Source organism: Pteronotus mesoamericanus, unplaced genomic scaffold, assembly GCF_021234165.1.
Source record: "Pteronotus mesoamericanus isolate MK-2021 breed Mesoamerican mustached bat unplaced genomic scaffold, CSHL_Meso_final contig_173, whole genome shotgun sequence".
Classification (NCBI taxonomy): domain Eukaryota; kingdom Metazoa; phylum Chordata; class Mammalia; order Chiroptera; family Mormoopidae; genus Pteronotus; species Pteronotus mesoamericanus.
Window position 1 is genome coordinate 2,460,461 of NW_026555072.1, and position 20,795 is coordinate 2,481,255.

At 40.6% G+C, this 20,795-nt stretch overlaps 2 protein-coding genes and 1 pseudogene across 3 annotated transcripts in view; all 3 read left to right on the forward strand.

Moving 5' to 3' along the window:
• The window catches only part of UXT (ubiquitously expressed prefoldin like chaperone), a 269,833-nt gene that overhangs the window by 175,132 nt on the left and 73,906 nt on the right, over window positions 1-20,795 (forward strand). The window contains exon 8 of one of the 2 annotated variants that reach the window (XM_054566486.1): window positions 16,604-16,616. The exons of the other annotated variant lie outside the window; for it this stretch is intronic. The gene's annotated coding sequence lies outside the window, so the exon portion shown is untranslated. Of the gene's footprint in view, window positions 1-16,603; window positions 16,617-20,795 lie in introns of those variants that run through there. 2 annotated transcript variants of the gene reach the window in all.
• Window positions 1-20,795, forward strand: part of ZNF41 (zinc finger protein 41) — a 52,136-nt gene that overhangs the window by 11,904 nt on the left and 19,437 nt on the right. Inside the window, exons 2-3 of the mRNA XM_054566489.1 lie at window positions 5,629-6,012; window positions 16,483-16,514. Coding sequence (XP_054422464.1) covers window positions 5,891-6,012; window positions 16,483-16,514 — 154 coding nt within the window. The 5' untranslated portion in view covers window positions 5,629-5,890. The remainder of the gene's footprint in view (window positions 1-5,628; window positions 6,013-16,482; window positions 16,515-20,795) is intronic.
• On the forward strand, window positions 14,138-14,704 carry LOC129065019 (cysteine and glycine-rich protein 2-like; annotated as a pseudogene).

Here is a 20,795-nt window from a genome sequence, read left to right on the forward strand (position 1 = left end):
CTCAATCCACTGAGCCACACCAGCTAGGGCTGTTCATAGTTTTTGGTCTTCTTTTTCTTAGATAAGTCCCTTTAATATTCCATATAATTTGGGTTTGGTAATGATGAACTCCTTTAACTCTACCTTATCTGGGTAGCACTCTTATCTGCTCTTCCATTCTAAGTGATAGCTTTGCTAGATAGACTAATCTTGGATGTAGGTCCTTGTCTTTGAATACTTCTCTCCAGCCCCTTCTTGCCTGTAAGGTTCCTCTTGAGAAATCAGCTGATAGTCTCATGGGAACTCCTTTGTAGGTTACTGTCTTCTTTTTCTCTTGCTGCTTTTAAGGTTCTTTCCTTATCTTTCATCTTGGATAACTTAATTATGATGTTAATTAAGTTATGATGAAGCCTTGGTGTGTGCTTCCTTGGGTCCAACTTCTTTGGGACTCCCTGAGCTTCCTGGATCTTCTAGAAGTCTATTTCCTTAGCCAGATTTGGGGAGTTATCCTTCATTATTTTTTCAGATAAGTTTTCAATTTCTTGCTTTTCCTCTTCTCCTTCCAGCACCCCTATGATTTGGATGTTGGAATGTTTAAAATTGTCCCATACATTCCTAAGCCTCTCCACATTTTTTTGAATTCTTGTTTCTTCATTCTGTTCTGGTTGAATGTTTATCTCTTCCTTCTGCTCCAAATCGTTGATTTGAGTCCTGGTTTCCTTCCTTTCACTGTTGGTTCCCTGTAAATTTTTCTTTATTTCACTTTGCATAGCCTTCACGTTTTCCTCCGTTTTGCAACCATACTCGACCATTTCTGTGAGCATCCAGATTACCAGTATTTTGAATTGTGCATCTGATAGATTGAGTATTTCTTCGTGGCTTAGTTCTATTTTTGGAGCTTTTATCTGTCCTTTCACTTAGGCCACATTTCTGTCTCAGCATGCCTCTTATGTTGGAAAGGGGGGAACCTTATGTATTCACCAGGGTGGGGCAACTGAGGTCACTGGTTTGTGACCCTGTAGGTGGGGGAAGGGCCCAGGAGGGAACAATGCTGCTTGCTCAGCTCTTGGCCGGCTTTCAGTCCCTTTCCCTCCTACCCACAAGCAAATTGGGCCCTTCTGGTGCTGATTCCTAGGTGGGTGGGTTTGTGTATGTTCTGGGACCCTGTGGGTCTCTCCAATAATCTCTCCTGTGATGCTGGGAGTTTATTCCGCTGCTGTATCCCCCACAGTTTTTTACAGCCAGAAGTTTTGAGACTTTCTTTTTCCACACTGGAACCCTGGGTTTTGTGGTCTGTCTTGCTCCCCAGATGTTCCTCCCAGTTTATCTGCACACAAATGTGGGACCACCCAGTCCTCCAGCCGCCATCTTGCCTTGCGTTCTCTCTGCCCCAGTTGCCTATCTCCACCCCTTCTACTGGTCTGGATGAATGTTTCTTCTTTAGCTCCTTGGTTGTAGGACTTCCATACAGTTCGATTTTCTGGCAGTTCTGGTTATTTTTTTTAAAGATTTTACTTATTTATTTTTTAGAAATGAAAAGGGAGGAAGAAAGAGAGGGAGAGAAACATCAATGTGTGGTTGATGTTTGCGATGCCTCCACCAGGGACCTGGCCTGCAACCCAGGAATGTGCCCTAGACTGGGAATCAAACCGGCGACACTTTGGTTCAGAGGCTGGCACTCAATCCACTGAGCCACACCAGCCAGGGCTATTTCTTTGTTTTTAAATTTGTTGTCCTTCTTTTGGTTGTGTGAGGAGGCACAGTGTATTTTCCTACGCCTCCATTTTGGTCTAAGTCCATCTCTGGTCTTTTTCAAAGCAAAAGTCTTTAATTTTTGGCAAAGTCCAATTTATCAATGTTTCCTATTATAGATTATGCTTTTGATGTCCTGTCCAAAAACTTTGTGATCTCCAGTTCTGTAACACCAAATGAAATTCCAGCAATTCAGTTCAATTCTGACTTCAACATCAGATCCAACAAGTTGAAGGGCTCAGTCCCACAAGACTGCCGCCACTTCAGATGCCAGTCACAAACTCTGGGCCACCCATACTTCTGATTACTGGGTAAAAATTCGTGGTTCCCATGACCTCTTCCTCACGTCCAATAACTTGCTAGAATAGCTCACAGAGCTCAGGAAAACACTTATGTTTACCAGTATATTTTAAAGGATACAATTCAAAAATGGCCAGATGAAAGACATGCGTAGGGCAAGGTATGAAGGGAGTGGTACAGAGCGTCCATACACTGTCTGGGCATGCTTCTCTCGCAGCAAATCTAGCAAGTCTCTGTGTTCAACCTGGAAGCTTTCTGAACCTTATTGTTTAGGGATTTTTATGGAGGAGTTTCTTTTTTTTAATATGGAAGTTCCATTATGCAGGCATAATTGATTAAATCATTGGCCATTGGTGATTAAACTCAATCTTCAGTCCTTCTCCCCTCCCAGGGAGGAAGGTGGGTGCATGGGGTGGGAGGGAGGGGAAGCTGAAATTTGCAACACTCTAAGCCACCCCTCTAATTACATGATTGGTTCTTTGGCAACCAACCCCCATCCCTGAAGTTATCCAGGAGCTCACCAAGTGTCATTTTATCAGCATAAACTCAGACAGGGTTGAAAGGGGCTTGTTCGGAATAACAAACTAACAACAAATGCTCTTATCACTCAGGAAATTCCAGGGATTATAGAAGATCTGTGTCAGGAACCAGGGGCAAACACCAAATCTGTATTTCTTATTATACCACACTCTGCCTAGCCCTGGATCCTGAACATTTTCTTCTATGTTTTTTGTCTAAAAATTTAGTTTTACATTTTACATGTAAGTCTATGATCCATTTTGAATTCATTTTTGAGTAAAGGAGTGAGATTTAGGTTGAGGTTCTTTTTTAAAACTTATGTTTTATTATAGTTGACATAAAATGTTATATTAGTTTCAGTAGAACATAGTGATTCATCATTTATATACCTTACAATGTGATCACCACAGTAAGTCTAGTACCCATCTATCACTATACAAAATTATTACAGCATTACTGATTTTTCCCATGTATATTACATTTCCATGACTTATGTATTTTATAACTGGAAGTTTGTACCTCTTATTTCCCTTCCTTTTTTTCATCCCTACCCCCTAGGTTGAAGTTCTTTTTGCCTATCAATGTACAATTGTTCCAGCACTGTTGAATTGTTTTGCACCTTTGTCAATAACCAGTTGGCCATACCTATGTGGGGCTCTTTCTTGATCCTCTGTTCCATCACATTGATCTATGTGTCTGTCTATCCTGCCACCAAAACCACAGCCTTGATTACTGTACCTATATAGTCAGCTTTAATATTGATTAGAGTGATTCTCTTACTTTACTCTTCTTTGTCTAGACTGGTTTAGCTATTTTAGAGGCTGTGCTTTTCTATATAAATTTTAGAATATGCTTGTCTGTGGATGTTGATCATATTCTCATGGGTTTATTTGCCCTCCATATACCCTCTTTGGTGAAATGCCTCTTTATATCTTTAGTTCATTTCCTAATTGGATTGTTTCTTCAATGTGAGTTTTGAGAGTATAATTTTTTATATATTGCTGAATTAAATTTGCTAATATTTTGTTCAGAGTTTTTGCATCTGTGTAAAATGAGCAATGTTGGTCTCTAGGTTTCTTTCTTTCTATTTCTTATACTATCTTTGTCTAATTTTGGTATCAGGCTTCATGAAATGAGTTAGGAAGAATATCCTCTTCATTAATTTCCACTTAGTAATAATCTTATTTATTCCAAATGCTCAGTTACATTATTATTTTTTTGCTCAGATATAACTGTATATCAATTGCAGGGTTCATTTCTCAAAACTGCTTTCCCCTGATTTTGAGGATTTTGTAACTGTTACCGAACAGCAAGTGGGGTCCTGCTGCCCACCACCACCCTCTAGGCAAAATTCCAGAGGCAAAGGTTTGGTGATAAAGGAATCTTCATTCCAGGCATGTCCAACCTGCACCAGGTGGCTGTGAATGCAGCCCAACATGAAATCATAAATTTACTTAAAACATTTTGAGATTTTTTTTGTGTGTATGATTTCATGTCCCAATGTATTTAATGTGTGGCTCAAGACAATTCTTATTCCAGTGTGATGTGGAGATGCCAAAAGGGTGGACACCCTTGCAAAGCAGTCACTTAGGCCTATCAAGTCACAGCTTTAATCACTTAACCCTATCAATTAAGGCTAAACGCTAACACTTGGGTTCTCCTAGCATTCCCTGTTAGTTTTTAGTTATCTTATTTCTAAAGGGTTAGTTTGTAAACTAAAACAACATAATATACAAAAGCTACACAATTTTGGAAGAATGGCAGGCTTCTGCCTCAGAGCCTGATCCCTCTAGAACACCTAAAGAATAACGCTGTCACCCTCTGTGAGGCCAACCTTTATGCTGGGGTAGTGAGTGACAGTCTTGGGGAAAACTTGAGGGAAAATAATTGAGCCATCTGTGGGTAAGTGATTGGGACCTCTGTGGAAATTCTTGAAGTTTAATAAGAGTTGAAGATCTAAGTATCTGAAGTCATTGATTGGTCCATGAGTTATTGATTGGGACACTGAGGTGGTGAATAATTGATTTACCTGGGATTACCAGTCTTTGGGAGTCAGTTTTAAGGGACCTATAGGAGTCATTGGTTGGAAACTGTGGACATTGGTAATTGCAGGATATTTGATATTTGATGGGCCAGAAGGTCTATTACTGAGGATTTTGTGGGAGTCACTGATTCTACATATGGGCTGTGAGTTATAGGAGGTCAGGTTTGGCCCCCAAAGGGCCTTAAGCAGATCCATGGTTGATTTTCTATTGAGGGTATGTTGCCTGTGTTGGTGAGTATTTGAGGAGCCTATGGAAACCGTTTAATGGCACCTTTGGGAAATAGTCTTGTCAGAGAGTGTCAGTTAATGATTTAGGGACCTGCACAGACATGTTTATTTTCAGGGCCCAAATGGGAATTGGGGGAGGGGGCAGGCGTAAGTTTATGCTTTCATCATTGGCATAAGAAGGTGGGCTCTATAAGTTGCTCAGAATGTACATTAAATTATGCAGAAGGTTGGTTTATGTACATGTGACATGGTCATCCCTCAGCCAAAGTATTTTGAAGGCAGCAGGTATCAGAAATTACAATTGTTGTGATTCTGCCTTATATAAAATACCATATGGCACATTAGTTAAGAAAATGTACTTTGGAGCCAGGCATACCTGGGTTTGAGTCTTTGTCCTTCCCCCTAATGTAAGCGATCTTGGGGCAAATTTCTTAGTATTTCTGAATGGCTGTATCTAATGGTAAATGGGAATAACAATAATAATAATTCACAGAATGAGTGTGGAACTTAAGTGAGGTACCTAAAAATATATGCTTGGCACATTATAATAGCAATATTTAATATTAATGGCATGTGTTCCGGGTGCCAAGTAGGAGTGAATACTTTAGAAGTATCACTTCATTTAACCCTAACAATTGTATGAGACAGGTATTTTTTATCCTGTTTTAAGATGAAAAATCTCAGGCAAAAGTGACTTTCTCAGAGCTGGATTTCAAATTCTCATTCATTTTACAACACCTCTCATGAGTTTTTCTCATATTCAACACTAATACTTGTTTGTTTTACTGGACTTTTCTCTTCCACAGTATCCAGCACAGTAAGCCATCTCTTCGTTCCCCAAGGAAGCATTTCTGGGTTGAATGTGGAGTGACTGACCATGTGGACACTGTCCAGGTTTCTTGGAGTCTCTGTGGAGCCCCAGGACCAGACTTCATAGTGAAGGCTGCAGGATCTTCCTTCCAGCTCCAGCAGCTCTGGCTGAGTTCACAGATGCCTGCCTGGCTTCAAGCTCCTGGTAGGAGCTGAGCTATCAGCAAGAGAGTCCCAGGGCTGAGGCTCAGCAGGAACATGCCAGCCAAGCGGAACTCTCCCCCGTGGACCATGGCCCTGGCTGCAGAGGAACATGGCAGGTTGTGTGAGGTGAGAAAGGAGAGGTTTCCAGGGACAGGAATTCATTCAGTAAGGAGGTAGTCTTGACCTATCACCGGGGCCTTGGAGCAGGGGAAGATGGGTCACCAGGGCAGCAGATTCCTGATTCACTGCCCCTGAGACAGATCACAATCCTCCTGCTGAGAGTACCACCATAGTTCATGTCCCACATCTGGAGTCCTATGTGTTTCAGTGGAAATGTGATCTGGCTGATGGAAGAAAGGTGGGACAGGAGGGTCAGCACCACACCTGGAGGAGAGGGCCAGCTTACTTGCAGGTTGCAGGCATGTCTGGGTGGGTGTGGTCACTGACCCTAGCCAGGGATACGTTACATCCTAGCCTCCAGCACAGGCCTTTCACTCTCCACTGGCTCTTTGTAGATGCTTAGCCAATCCCCACTGGAACCTTCTTCCCCCACCCCACCCCCCGGTCTCTGGAGATTTGCTGATTTCTCCTCTGTCCTGATCTAAGGCAGAAAAATTCCTTTTCTTTGGGACTTAGAGGATTGCAGGATAGTGGGGCGACCATAGTCTTTAGGGCCCTTGTAGTTCTTCCTCCTTTCAAAGGTGAACAAAATGGCCTGAGAAGGGACATGACTTGCCCTGGTGGCTCAGATTGTGAATGATAGTACTGGACTGGAACCCAGTCTCCTTAAGGTGTCTTCCACTCTTGCCACACTGCAGCCCCGACCAAGTATCTCACTAAAAGTTCCCCTGGAGAGTCTGTAAACGGAGGAAGATGATGAGAGAACCAGACACTACCAGACAGCTCCCTCCTTCATACCGTCTTATGGATGCCGTCACCTATGGGACAGGCTCATTGTCACAGGGACTTTTGGTCATGTGGTCATTAGGATAATATTAAACTTTTTTTTAAAAGATATTATTTATTTTATTTTTAGAGAGGGGAAAGGAGGGAGGAAGAGGGAGAGAAACATCAATGTGTGGTTGCCTCTCGTGCATCCTCTACTGTGGACCTGACCTACAACCCAGGCATGTGCCCTAGACTGGGAATCGAACCAGCGACCCTTTGGTTTGCAGGCTGGCATTCAATCCACTGAGCCACACCAGCCAGGGAAGAATAATATTAAACAAAATTTATATTAATTTTTATTATTTCATAATTTTACTATTTCACAGTAAAACATTAGAAAATGCATATAAGCAAATAGGAGAGAATGAAACATTATTCATAATTCCAGCATTACCCAAAATTAACCAGTGTTAACATTTAGTCTATATTTTCTTTCAGTTGTTTTTTTTTCTTTTGTATGTGCATGAGTGCATGTATAGGGGTATAGTGTGGGGCTATGAGTGTGCATACATCTTATATACATATATATTATATAGCTCAAGTTTGAATATGAAATATAGTATTTGGTTGCCTCCTTTTTAACTTGGCAGTTAAACATAATTTTCTAGGCAATTAATGTTTTTCTTCATAGACACATGATGCATACATAGCATTATGTCTTTTGGATAAACTATAATTTAACCACTCTATTATATGTACATTTAAAGTGTTTCAGGTTTTCTGTTGTGATTAAAACTGTTGTGGTGAAATTCCTATACTTAAATATTTTTGCCAAAGTCACTGAAATTATATTTTGAGTCAAAGGTATAGGGACATTGAATGTTAAACGAACCACTTCTACGCAGTGGAAAATTGCCCTCAGCTAGGCTCTGCTCCATTATCATATCAGTAACAGAGCCACAGATTGGGACCACGACAATGTGGCCCTCCCCAGTCCTCCTGCACAAGGCCTCTTGCCCAGCTGATGTGTGGGAAATTCTAACTGAATGATTCTGGGCTCTGCAAAGCACATTTCTCCACTCATACCTTCCTTCCCAACCACAGATCTCTGCCCCTTTGCAAGATGAGATAGAAATTATAAAGACCCTGGTGAATAGTATTTATTCAGTTATTATGTGTCAGGGTCTTGGTTTTTTCATTAGATATCAGGGAGCAGGGAATGGGCACATATACCAAGGAACCAATAAAAATACCCCCAGGAATGGGGGACAGTCGGTTGGATCAGGAAATAGTGGCTGAAGCTAGAAAAGAAGCAGAAGGGGTCACTAAAAGAAAAGGATGAGGAATAGCCACAGGAAACAGCTGGAAGGACCAGGGTGCACTGACTAGAGATGAAGGACAGTCGAGGTACCTCAGGGACAGATGGGAGTGCAATGGTGGAGACAAATGAGAAACATAAGTCAGAAGTCGGAGAACAGCAGAGAGACCAAGAAAGAGTTGTCAGAGCTGGAGAAGTGGTGAAATGGGGAGCAAGGAAGAGTAAGAGGGTCCAAGAACAATCAGGGATCTCAAAATAGGAGGAGGGACCAGGAGATGAAGGAACCAAATAGCAGCCAGAGGTAGCAGGGACCATCCAGAGGGATGAAGAAGCAGAAGATTCAGCTAAATAGAAAAAGCAAAAAGGTTCAGTGTGCTGTGTTAAGAGCCTGCAGGACAAGCAACTTTGTGTGGTACCAGGGTTTAGAGGAAAATCTGGGGCAGGGGATGGGAAATGCAGAGACACTGGGGAACAAGAAGTGGAAAGATGAATCTAGGAGTTAGTAGCAGCCAAAGGAAGCATGGACCAGCTGCTGAGGCTGTAGAACAGGTGGAGGAGCAAGAAAAGGAATGACCCATGTGGCAGTTGGAGAGGCAGAGAAGGACCTCCAAGGCTGAAGAGTAGCTGAGGGCACTAGGCACTAGGGCACTAGTAGCTGATGGAACAAGGAACAGCTGCTGAGGTCTGGGACCAGCCAGAGGGAACAGCAAAGGTATGCCGGGTGTCCACTAGAAGTCCCAGACTAACTAGAAGACTGGGAAGAGGAGACAACCATTAAAACTGTGTCTTGTGTGTGATAACACCCTGCTGACTAGAAAACTGATAGAGGGACCAGAGAACATCCAGAAGGCATAATATTAGTTCTTGAAGCTAGTTAGTGACCAAAGGCCCCAGGCAGCAAGCACTGAAGCTAGACACAGTTGTAGAATCCAGGAAGAGGCTGGGAATCAGCCAGATGTCCCCAGGATAGGGTGACAGGGGTGTCCTAGGATGGGAAACTTCCAGTGCTAACACAGGGAAAGTCCTGTGTAAACTGGGACTGTTGGTCTCCCTGCCCAAGAAATAGAGAACATAGCCAATAGTCAGACATAACATAAGTGCTGCAGCAGAAGAAAATACAGAATCCAGCCATGGCACAGGGCACACAGAAATAGTATACTTTCATGGTCAAGTGCCTAGGAGCCAACTGACCCACACTTCACAAAGTGTGGTCCATGGACAAGACATAGCAGCATCAGCTGAGAATTAATTAGCAATGCATTTCAGAACTGCCCAAGAAGCAGGAAAGAATCTAGGCTAAAGAATAGTCAAAGGACTCAAATGGCAGTCAGTCTGTGTCTAGTAGGAGAAATGAGAAAAGCTCATCAGGACCAGGGAACAGCCAGATGGACCCAACCTATCAATGGCAGAGGAGTAAGTGGAAGCTACATTAACCTCATAGAACCAATATGGAATTATAACTATGGTACTGCATTTCACCATGTTTAATGCGCACCCATGTTTTGTGCATATTATACACAAGATTATTATACCCATGCATAATGCTCATCCTTATTTTTCCCTCAAAAATTTGGGCAAAAAATGCACATTGTACATGGCAAAACATGGTAAATAGTAGAGAAATCAGCTGGAAAAAGGAACTGAACAGTAGCCGGAGAGAAGCCTTATAACTACAAACAGACAGAAGAAATCACTTCACCACAACATGACTGGTATGGAGTGCGGAGGAAATGTGAGAGAGCTTGCTGGGCTCCCATGGGTGGCAGATGAACTGCCAGAAGGAAATTTCAGTAGCCAGGGGTCCCCCTGATAATTGTGGGGTCTAAACCCCAAGCTAGGCTCCCTAGCCTACAACACCAGAACTGGAAAGAAACACAGATAATGAGCTGTGAAAACTGGCAGGATTTCTGTCTTCTAGGGAGAGATGGTTGGAGACACAAAGAACCTCATAAAGGACCAACTCACAAAATTTTGTTTACAACCACTTATCTTGGGCTCTGGCAAAGGGGGGCAGGCAGAGTGGACTAGAGACACTTGAGGAGAGTCTGAAGATGGCTTTAAGGAGAAAACTGAGGGAGCAGCCTCCAGGATCCCTGTTCTGAGTCATCCCCTATACTACAGGAGCCGTCTTGCTCAGGCAGAGCAGTCCCCTCCAAATGGCATCAGCCTGAGGGGAAGCAATAGCCCTGCCTGCAGGAATTACTCTGCCCCACCCTGTGGTGCTCAAGCCTGACAGCTTATTACAGGTTGACTAAATTAACAACTGAAGGAGACAGCCACAGATTGTGGATCCCTGGTAGTCTCGAACAGGCTGCCTAGGGCCAGACTGGGACACCACTCAACAACACCAGGGGCAGATCCAGAATGAGAGGACAGTGATAAACACTAGATTCTACTGAGACAAATTTCACTGCAGTCCTCTTCATGATTTGCATTATTTTCTCTCCTGCATAGCTTTTTAACATTCGTTTCTTGTCCTTCAAATCTGTGTCTATTAGGTCACTAGTTTTTAATTATACTTTATTTTAATCTCATATTTTGCTCCTCCCTTCTCATATTCCATTTTACCTTCTTCTTTCCTCTTATTTTCATTTTAAATTTTATTTTCTCTCTTGTTATGACTCATTTCCATTCCACACTTTTACTATTTCTCCCCTCTCCAGCCTTTCAAAACCATTTTTCTGGTCATCAGTCATCTCACATTCTTTTCCCCATTCTTAAAATACCCTTATTCTCTCTCCACCTTTATCAATCTTTGCTTGTTGGTCATGGGTATTGTGGTTATTGTTGCATTTCTTCAATTTTATTTCTAGATCACTACTTTTGTATTTCAAATCTCAAATTTTACCATTCTCTCCTACTCCGTTTTGCCTTCTGCCCTTTTATTTTTCATTTTAAATTTAAATTTTTCCCTGTCTTAGCCTGGTTTTCATTTCTCAGTCTTAGTATTCATTCTCCCTCTGTCCTCTCAAAATCATTTCTCTTTCCTCTATACATATCTTAAGCTTTTCTTTCTTTCTTCTTCCCCTCTTATTCCCATCCCACCTATATTAATCTTTGCTCATTTGTTGTTTATAGTGCTGTGGTGGATTTTTTCCTCCAATTTGGTTACTATTGTTTTTTTTCTCTTTCTCACTACATATTTTTTTCCAAGATCAGACAAGATTGGGCACGTTCAGGGTGGTATGGCCGTATACTCTCACTATATATATTTTTTAATTTCTATTTAAACTTAGTACTATATGCTTACCTTCTCTTTATTCCACCTTCTTCCCTCGCTTTTTTATTTATGATGTAAATTTTACTTTCTCTCTTTGCCTTGTCTCTATTCCCTACTCTTATTATTGCACTTCCCTCTACCCTCACAAAATCACTTTTCTTTGTTAGTCATCTCATATTCATTTTTCCTTTCTTATAATAATCTTAATATAGTTACACCTTTATTAATATTAGCTTATTTGCTGTTGACAGTGTGATTGTGGGTAAGGCTTGTTTTTGCGGGTGTGGGTTTGCTTCCTGTGCTGTTTGATTTTGTTCTAGCAGCACCCTCATAACAGCATACAAGACATGGTGGGCAGAGTGACTCTCAGTCAGCCAGCCAGAGGGAAAGACCCACTAAAGAATGACTCACCAATAACCAAAACCCAATTACAACCAGAGAGCCCATATAAATGGCATAAAGGGTATCCCAAGAGCATGAAGTTCAGGAGATCAAGGAGACTGCACCACTGAATCCCACAGGCCTCCTATCATAGAAAGTCACAACACAAAGACAGGGAGTCAAAGCAGATCGATCTAAGAAGCAGAAACAAACAAGAAGAGTACCTAAATGGGAAGACAAAGAAACAGCCCCCAATTGAAAGGAAAAGAGGAATCCCCAGAAAGAGTGCTAAATGAAATAGAGGCCAGCAAACTATCAGACATTGAATTAAACATAATGGTTATAAGGATGCTCAATGAGCTCAGTGAGAACTGCAAGAACTCCAGGGAAGCTACAAGGAACTTACTGCAAACTACACCAGCATGAAAAAGGAGATAGAAACTATCAATAAGAGCCAAGAGGAAATGACGACTACAATATCTGAAATGAAGAACATAGTTGAAGGAATTAAAAGCAGGCTAGATGAAGCAGAGGACTGAATCAGCAAGCTGGAGGACAATGTAGATAGAAACTCCCAGACAAAGGAACAAAACAAAAAAAAGACTAAAAAAGAACAAAGAAGGTTTCAGGGAGCTGTAGGACAACATGAAATGTGATAATATCTGTATCATAGGCATACCAGAAGAAGAGGAGCAAGGGATAGAAAACCTGTTTGACAAAGTGATGAGAGAAAAAGTCATGCAAATCCAGGAAGTACAGAGGGTCCCAATCAAGATGAACCCAAAGAGGCCCACTCCAAGGCACATCATAATTAAAATGGCAAAATTTAAAGACAAAAAAGAGAAACTTAAAGGGAGCAAGGGAGAAACAGCTAGTAACATACAAGGTAACATACTCCTTATTGGAGTGCTGATTACTATAAGCTGATTACTGAAGAGAAACACTACCAGCCATAAGGGAATGGCAAGAAATATTCCAAATAAGGAAAAACAAATGCCTGCAATCAAGACTACTTTACCCAGCAAGGCTCTCATTTAAAATGGAAGGCAAATGCTTCTTGACCTTCTGTCTAAGATCAAGTGTAAAATAGAAGGTGAAATAAGGAGTTTCCAGACAAATAAAAGGCTAAAAGAACACATCTCCACCAAACCAGAATTGCAAGTGATGCTAAAGGGACTGCTTTCAGAAGATGAAGAAACAGAGAGAGAAAGAGAGGAACACAGGGAAAAAGGGAAAAATGGCAATGAATATGTACCTATCAATAATAACCTTAAATGTAAATGGATTAAATGCTCCAATAAAAAGACAGAAGGTAGCTAAATGGAGAAGAAAACGTGACCCACATATATACTATCTACAAGAGACCTACTTCAGGACAAAAGATCTACATAGACTGAAAGTGAAGGGATAGGAAAAATACTCCAATCAAATAGACATGAAAAAAAGCTGGGGTAGCAATACTTACATCAGACAAAATAGATTTCAAAAAAGGGGCTACAAAAAGAGACAAAGAAAGACACTACATAATATTTAAGGGAATAATTCATCAAGAAGATATAACCCTTGTAAACATATATGCACCGAACAGGAACATTCAAATATATAAGGAAAAACTTGGAGGACTTCAAGAAAGATATCAATAGCAACACACTCATAGTAGAAAATTTTAACACTACATTGTCAACAATGGATAAATCTTCCAAGCAAAGGATCAACAAGGATATAGTGGTATTGAACAACACTCTAGATCAAATGTACTTAACTGATATATACAGAACCTTTCACCCCAAAGAAGCAAAATATACACTCTTTTCAAATGCACATGGAACATTTTCAAAGATAGATCACATGATAGGACACAAAACAAGCTTCGACAAACTCAAGAAAATTGAAATCATATCAAACATCTTGGATCACAATGGCTTGAAACTAGAAACCAACCTCAAGGAAAAATCTCAAAAACATTCAAATACATGGAGACTGAATAGCATGCTATTAAATAATGAATGGGTTAACAATGAGATCAAGGAAGAAATCTAAAAGTTTCTGGAAACAAGTGAAAATAAATGCACAACAGTGCAAAACCTATGGGACATAGCAAAGGCAATCCTGAGAGGGAAGTTCATAGCAATACAGGCCTACCTAAAGAAGATAGAAAAATCTCCAATAAACAGCTAACCCTATATCTACAAGAACTACAGGAACAACAACAAAGCCTAGAACAGTAGAAGGAAGGAAATAATCAAGATCAGAACAGAATTAAATGACATAGTAACTAAAAGAACAATTCAAAGGATCAATAAATCAAGGAGGTGGTTCTTTGAAAAGATCAATAAAACCAACAGGTCTTTAACTAGACTCATCAAGAAAGAAAGAGAAAGAACCCAAATAAATAAAATAAGAAACGAGGCTCCTGGACTCCTCGTGCACTCTCCCCGGCTCTGCTTCACTAGCTAGTTCTTCCCACAGTGTGTGGTCCTGCCTCCATCTTGAAATGCCCATCTGGGGAGGTGGAAACAAGTTTGGGGCCTGTGGGCAGACTGTGTACCACACGGAAGAGGTGCAGTATGATGGCAGGGGTTTCCACCGTTGCTGCTTTCTGTACCTGGTTTGCAGGAAAAATATAGATAGCACAATAGTCGCAATTCATGATGAAGAGATCAACTGCAAATCCTGCTATGGAAAGAAGTATAGTCCAAAAGGCTATGGCTGTGGCCAGGGTGCTGGCACGCTCAACATGGGCTAGGACAAGAGGCTGGGCATCAAGCCAGAGAGTGTTTAACCACACAGGCCTACAACAAATCCAAACACTTCTAAATTTGCTCAGAAATATGGAGGTGTGGAGAAGTGTTCCAGATGTGGGGCTTCTGTATATGCTGCTAAGAAGATCATAGGAGCAGTAAAGCCCTGGCACAAAAACTGTTTCCAATGTGCCAAGTGTGGAAAGAGTCTTGAATCCACAACACTGACTGAGAAAGAAGGTGAAATCTATTGTAAAGGGTGCTACGCAGAGAACTTTGGGCCCAAGGGATTTGGCTATGGCCAAGGAGTAAAGGCGTAAACCCAGGACTGAGATCACACACTGAGAATCTCTACGTAATCTAGGCACAGATTATCTAACACTAAACTACTGTGAAATTCTACCATGCTCATGTACTATATGTGACCCCCATAATTGGATAGGCTGGCTGACTAGTAGGAAGAGAGCACTGTATCCTTTTGCTTTATCCATCAGCATTTTCAAGAATCATTTCTCTTACATTTTAAATAAAACTTCAGCTTGAAAAAGATAAAAATTAAAACATTTTTTAAAAAGAAACAAAAGAGGAGAAATTACAACTGATACCACAGACATACAAAGGATTGTAAGAAATTACTACAAACAACTAACTGCCAAGAAATTTGACAACCTGTATAAAATGTACAAATTTTAAAAACACATAATCTTCCAAAACTGAATCAAGAAGAAGCAGAAGCCTAAATAGACTGATAACAACTAGTGAAATTGAAGCAGTAAAAGCACACAAAAGCCCTGGATCAGATGGCTTCACAGGCAAATTTTACCAAACTTTTAGGGAAGAGCTAACTCCTATCTTTCTCAAACTATTCCAAAAAATTCAAGAAAAGGGAAGACTCCCAGACTCTATGTGGCCAGTATTATCCTAATTCCAAAACCAGGTAAAGGCACAACAAAGAAAGAGAACTACAGACCACTATCACTGATGAACATAGATGGTAAAATCCTCAACAAAATATATGGCAAACTGGATAGATCAATAAACTAAAAAGATCACACACTATGATCAAGTGGGGTTCATCTCAGGGATGCAAGGATGGTGTAATACTTGCAAATCAATAAACATAATACACTATGTAAACAAAATGAGAAGTAAAAAGATCACATGATCATTTCAATAAATGTTGAAAAAGCATTTGATAAAGTTCAGCACCCATTTATGATAAAAATGCTCAGAAAACTGGGAATAGAGAGAGGATACCTCAACATAATAAAGTCCATATACAAGAAACCTACAGCCAACATACTCAATGGGCAAAAAATAAAAACTTTCCCCCTAAGATCGGGAGCAAGACAAGGATGTCCTCTTTCACCACTTTTATTCAACATAGTTTTGGAAGTTCTAGCCACAGAGATCAGATAAGAAAAAGGAATAAAAGGCATCCAAATTGGAAAGGAGGAAGTAAAATTGTCATTTTTTTGCAGATGACATGATAGTGTACATAGAAAACCCTATACACTCCACCAAAAAACTACTCGACCTAATAAGTGAATTTGGCAAAATAGTGGTATACAGAGTGAATATTCAGAAATTGAAGGCATTTTTGTACGCCAACAATGAAATACCAGAAACAGAAACTTGGCGGGGGGGGGGGCGGGGATTTCATTTACTATAGCAATGAGAAAAATAAAGAACCTAGAAATAAACTTAACCAAAGAGGTAAAACACCTGTACATGGAAAACTACAGAACTCTGAAGAAAGAAATTAAGGAAGATACAAATAAATGGAAGCATATACCATGTTCATGGATTGGAAGAATTAACATCATTAAAATGTCCATACTACCCAAAGCAATCTATATATTCAATGCAATCCCTATCAAAATACCAATTACATAAATCACAGATTTAGAACAAATATTTCAAAAATTTATATGGAACCATAAATGACCCCAAATAGTCTCAGAAATCTTGATAAAGGAGAACAAAGTAGGAAGGATCACAATACCTGATATCAAAATATATTACAAGGCCACTGTAATCAAAACAGCCTGATACTGGCATAAGAACAAAACATAGATTAATGGAACAGAATAGAGAGCCCAGAAATAAACCCATGTCTCTATGGTCAATTCATATTTGACAAAGGGGACAGGAGCATAAAATGGAGTAAAAATAACATCTTCAACAAATGGCGTTGGGAGAACTGGACAGCTACATGCAAAAAAAAAAAAATGAAATGACCACCAAGTTACACCATACACCATAATAAATACAAAATGGATAAATGACTTAAACATAAGCCATGACACCATAAAAGTCCTAGAAAGAAATTTAGGCAGTAAAATTTCAGATATCCCACGTAGCAATATTTTCACCAATATATCCTCTAGGGCAAGGGAAATTAAGGAATGAATAAACAAATGTGACTACATCAAAATAAAAATCTGCACAGCTAAAGAAAACATCAGCAAAATGAAGAGAGAACCAACTGTACGGGAAAACGTATTTGCCAGTGATACCTTGGACAAGGGTTTGATCTCCAAAATATATAACGAACTCATACAACTCAAAACCAGGAAGACAAACAATCCAATTAAAAAATGGGCAAAGGACCTGAACGGACACTTCTCCAAGGAGGACATACAGAGGGCCCATAGGCACATGAAAGGATGCTCAGAGTCACTAGCCATCAAAGAGATGCAAATTAAAACCACAATGAGATACCACCTCACACCAGTCAGAATGACCACCATTAACATATCAACAAAGAAGTGCTGGCAAGGATATGCAGAAAAGGGAACCCTAGTGCTCTGTTGGTGGGAATGCAGACTGGTATAGCCACTGTGGAAAATAGTATGGAATTTCCTCAAAAAACTAAAAATGGAACTGCCTTTTGACCCAGCAATTCCACTGCTGGGATTATACCCTAAGAATCCTGAAACACCAATTCAAAAGAACCTACGCACCCCATGTTCATAGCAGTACAATTTACAATAGCCAAGTGCTGGAATCAGTTTAGGTGCCCACCTGTAAATGAGTGGATAAAAAAAACTGCGGTACATCACAATAGAATACTACACAGCAGAAAGAAAGAAGGAACTCGTACCTTTTGAGACAGCATGGATGGAACTGGAGAGTCTTATGCTAAGTGAAATAAGCCAGGTAGCGAAAGACAAATACCATATAACCCCACCTATAAGAGGAACAGTGAACAAGACAAACAAATGAGCAAAATAGAACCAGAGGATTGGAAACAAGGAACAGTCTGACAGCGACCAGAGGGGAGCAAGGAGAGAGATAAGGAAGGAAAGAAGGAGAAGGGTCTAATCAAGAAATAGGTATAAATGACCCTTGGACATGGACAACAGGGTGGGGATTGACCGGGAACTGGGGGTGTGTGGGGCAGGGGAGAGCAATAGGGGAAAATTGGGACAAGTGTAATAGAACAACAATAAAAAAAAGGTACTCAATCTAGCCTTGGGGTACATAATGGCTTGGCTATTTAAAAAATACAGTCTCGGAAGGAGACTGGGTGGTGAACACACAATACAATATACAGATAATGTGTCATATAATTGTACACTTGAAACCTATATAATTTTATTAACCAATGTCACTGTAATAAATTCAATTTAAAAATTAAAAAATAAAAAAATTCAACAACAAAAAACAACCACATGGACTAGGGCACAATCAGAAGAGTCATGGCTCAGACTAAGGATCAGATAGAAGGATAACTGTCATATGGAACACAGAACAGTCAGAGGTACCCAGGATCAGTCAGAGAAGAAACAGGAAACACAGAACAGTTAAGAAGGACCCAAAAATAATCAGAGGAAGCAATCAGTAGGGGCATCAGGAGAGAGACCAAGGAACACTCAGAAATAAAAAGAAACATTCAGAGGGACCAAGAAGAGTCAGTTGGGGACCATGCAGAGGGAACATGAACCTGCAGAGAAGGAGCAGGGAGAGGTCAAGGGACAAGAGTGGGCAGAGTAAGCAGGGAAATACAGAGGGAGGACCATAGAGGCCCAGAGAACAGTCATAGGGAACAGAGAATAGTCACATGGGTAGGGGACAGTCAATGGGAACAGTCAGATGGATAGGGAACAGCCTGAAGGGTCAGGAAAGACCAGGGAAGCCCCAGCCAAGGAGGAACATGCAGAGATGCTGGACATCTGACCCCATGTGAGAGCCCCATGAACCAAGCATTGACTGTTCACTTTCAGCCAGCCTAGTAAGTCCCCTGAAGGCCTCTGTTAGACAGAGACAGTGTGTAGAAGGACAGGATCACATCACAGGAATAAATGTAGAAATGTGCCCAGGTAGGAGCAAAAGCAGTCCTGAGAAGAGGTCTGAGCCCCAGGCTGGCTGCAGGGTGGGACAGAGTGGGTGGCCAAGGACAGAATGGGCAGTGAGCAGACAACCTTAACAGCACAGCATGCTCCAGGGGGAGGGTGATCAATGTGCTGGGACTGAGGTGACTCTGAAGAGAGACATTGTTATGTGGTTCACTGGAGAGTTGTGAGAATCTGGAGCAGAAATCCTCACCTAGCATGAGATAGTCCTTGTAGGGGTCCAGATGGCAGAAGGGACACATGCCATCCTCTGTGGCAGAAACAGCTCAGAATATCAAACCTTTTCATATGTGGCAGGTTGAGGCTAGAATCTGGGTGGGTCTGTGGTAGCAACTTTGCACCCAAATGTCTAGCTCCAAAGTCCTCCTCCATCATTCCACATATGCTTACCCGGCCAAGGTTGCGGCAAAAAAGCCTATTTTGGTGGAGAAAAATCAAAGATGGGCTTCCATGGGCAGTATATCTTGTCTATATTCATCTTGCATTTGTTAATGGTCAAATACCTGGTGTAGTCTTTGTACACCTTCCTCAGAAATGTGGCCTTAGTGACTTCCATAGAGGGAGAGACAGGTGAGGGTGGCCTTTGTCCACTAGCTTGGGCTGTCATCCAACAGGTAGGCAATAGTAGTTGTTAAAATGTTTAACAATGTCAGATACTAGATTTTTTTTAATGTTTAAAAATGTTTTATTGGAAATGTATACTTATCTTTTTAAAATTATATTTTATTGATTACACTGTTACAGTTGTCTCAGTTTTTTTCCTTTGCCCCTCTCTGTCTGGTACCCCCTTTCCTCCAGCAATACCCCCACCTTAGTTCATGTCTATGCGTCGTGTGTGTACGTTCTTTGGCTTCTCCCTTTCCTGTACTATTCTTAATATCCCTTGTCTATTTTGTTCCTACCAATTATGCTTCCTGATCCCTATACCATTTCCCCCTTCCTCCCCCTTCCCCCTCCCAGCTGATAACCCTCCAAATGATCCCCATACCTATGATTCTGATCCCATTCTGGTTGTTTGCTTAGTTTGTTTTTGTTTTTGCTTTTATTTTCTAGATTCAGTTGTTGATAGTTGTGAGTTTGTTGTCATTTTAACATTCATAGTTTTGATCTTCTTTTTCTTAAATAAGTCCCTTTAACATTTCATGTATTAATGGCTTGGTGATGATGAATTCATTTAGCTTTACTTTGTCTGGGAAGCACTTTATCTGCCCTTCCATTCTAAGATGATAGCTTTGCTGGATAGAGTAACCTTGGTTGTAGGTCCTTGCTTTTCATCACTTTGAATACTTCTTTCCAAATCCTTTTTGCCTGCAAAGTTTCTTTTGAGAAATCGGCTGACAGCTTTACGGGAACTCCTTTGTAGGTAACTCTCTGCTTTTCTCTTGCTGCTTGTAAGATTCTCTCTTTATCTTTAACCCTTGGCATTTTAATTATGATGTATCTTGGTGTGGTTCTCTTTAGGTCCAACTTGTTTGGGACTCTCTGTGCTTCCTGGACTTGCATGTCTATTTCCTTTGCAAAATTAGGGAAGTTTTCTTTCATTATTTTAAAAATATATTTCCAATTTCTTGCTCTTCCTCTTCTCCTTCTGGCACCCCTATGATGCGAATGTTGGACCTCTTGAAGTTGTCCCAGAGGCTGCTTATATATCCTCATTTTTTTTGGATCCTTTTTTTCTTCTTGTTGTTCTGATTTTTATTTTTTTGCTTCCTTATGTTTCAAATCATTGATTTGATTCTCAACTTCATCCACTCTACTGTTGTTTCCCTGTAGATTGTTCTTTATTTCAATTACTGAATCCTTCATTTCTGACTGGATCTTTTTTATGCTTCTGAGGTCCTCATTAAGTTCCTTGAGCATCATTTTGAACTCTTCACCTGATAGATAACCAGTGTTTTGAACTCTTCATCTGATAGATTGCTTATCTCCATTTGTTTAGGTCTTTTTCTGGAGTTTTTATCTGTTCTTTCATTTGAACCATGTTTCTTTGTCTCCTTCTTTTCTCAGCTTCCCTGTATTTATTTCTATGTATTAAGTAGAGCTTCTTTGACTC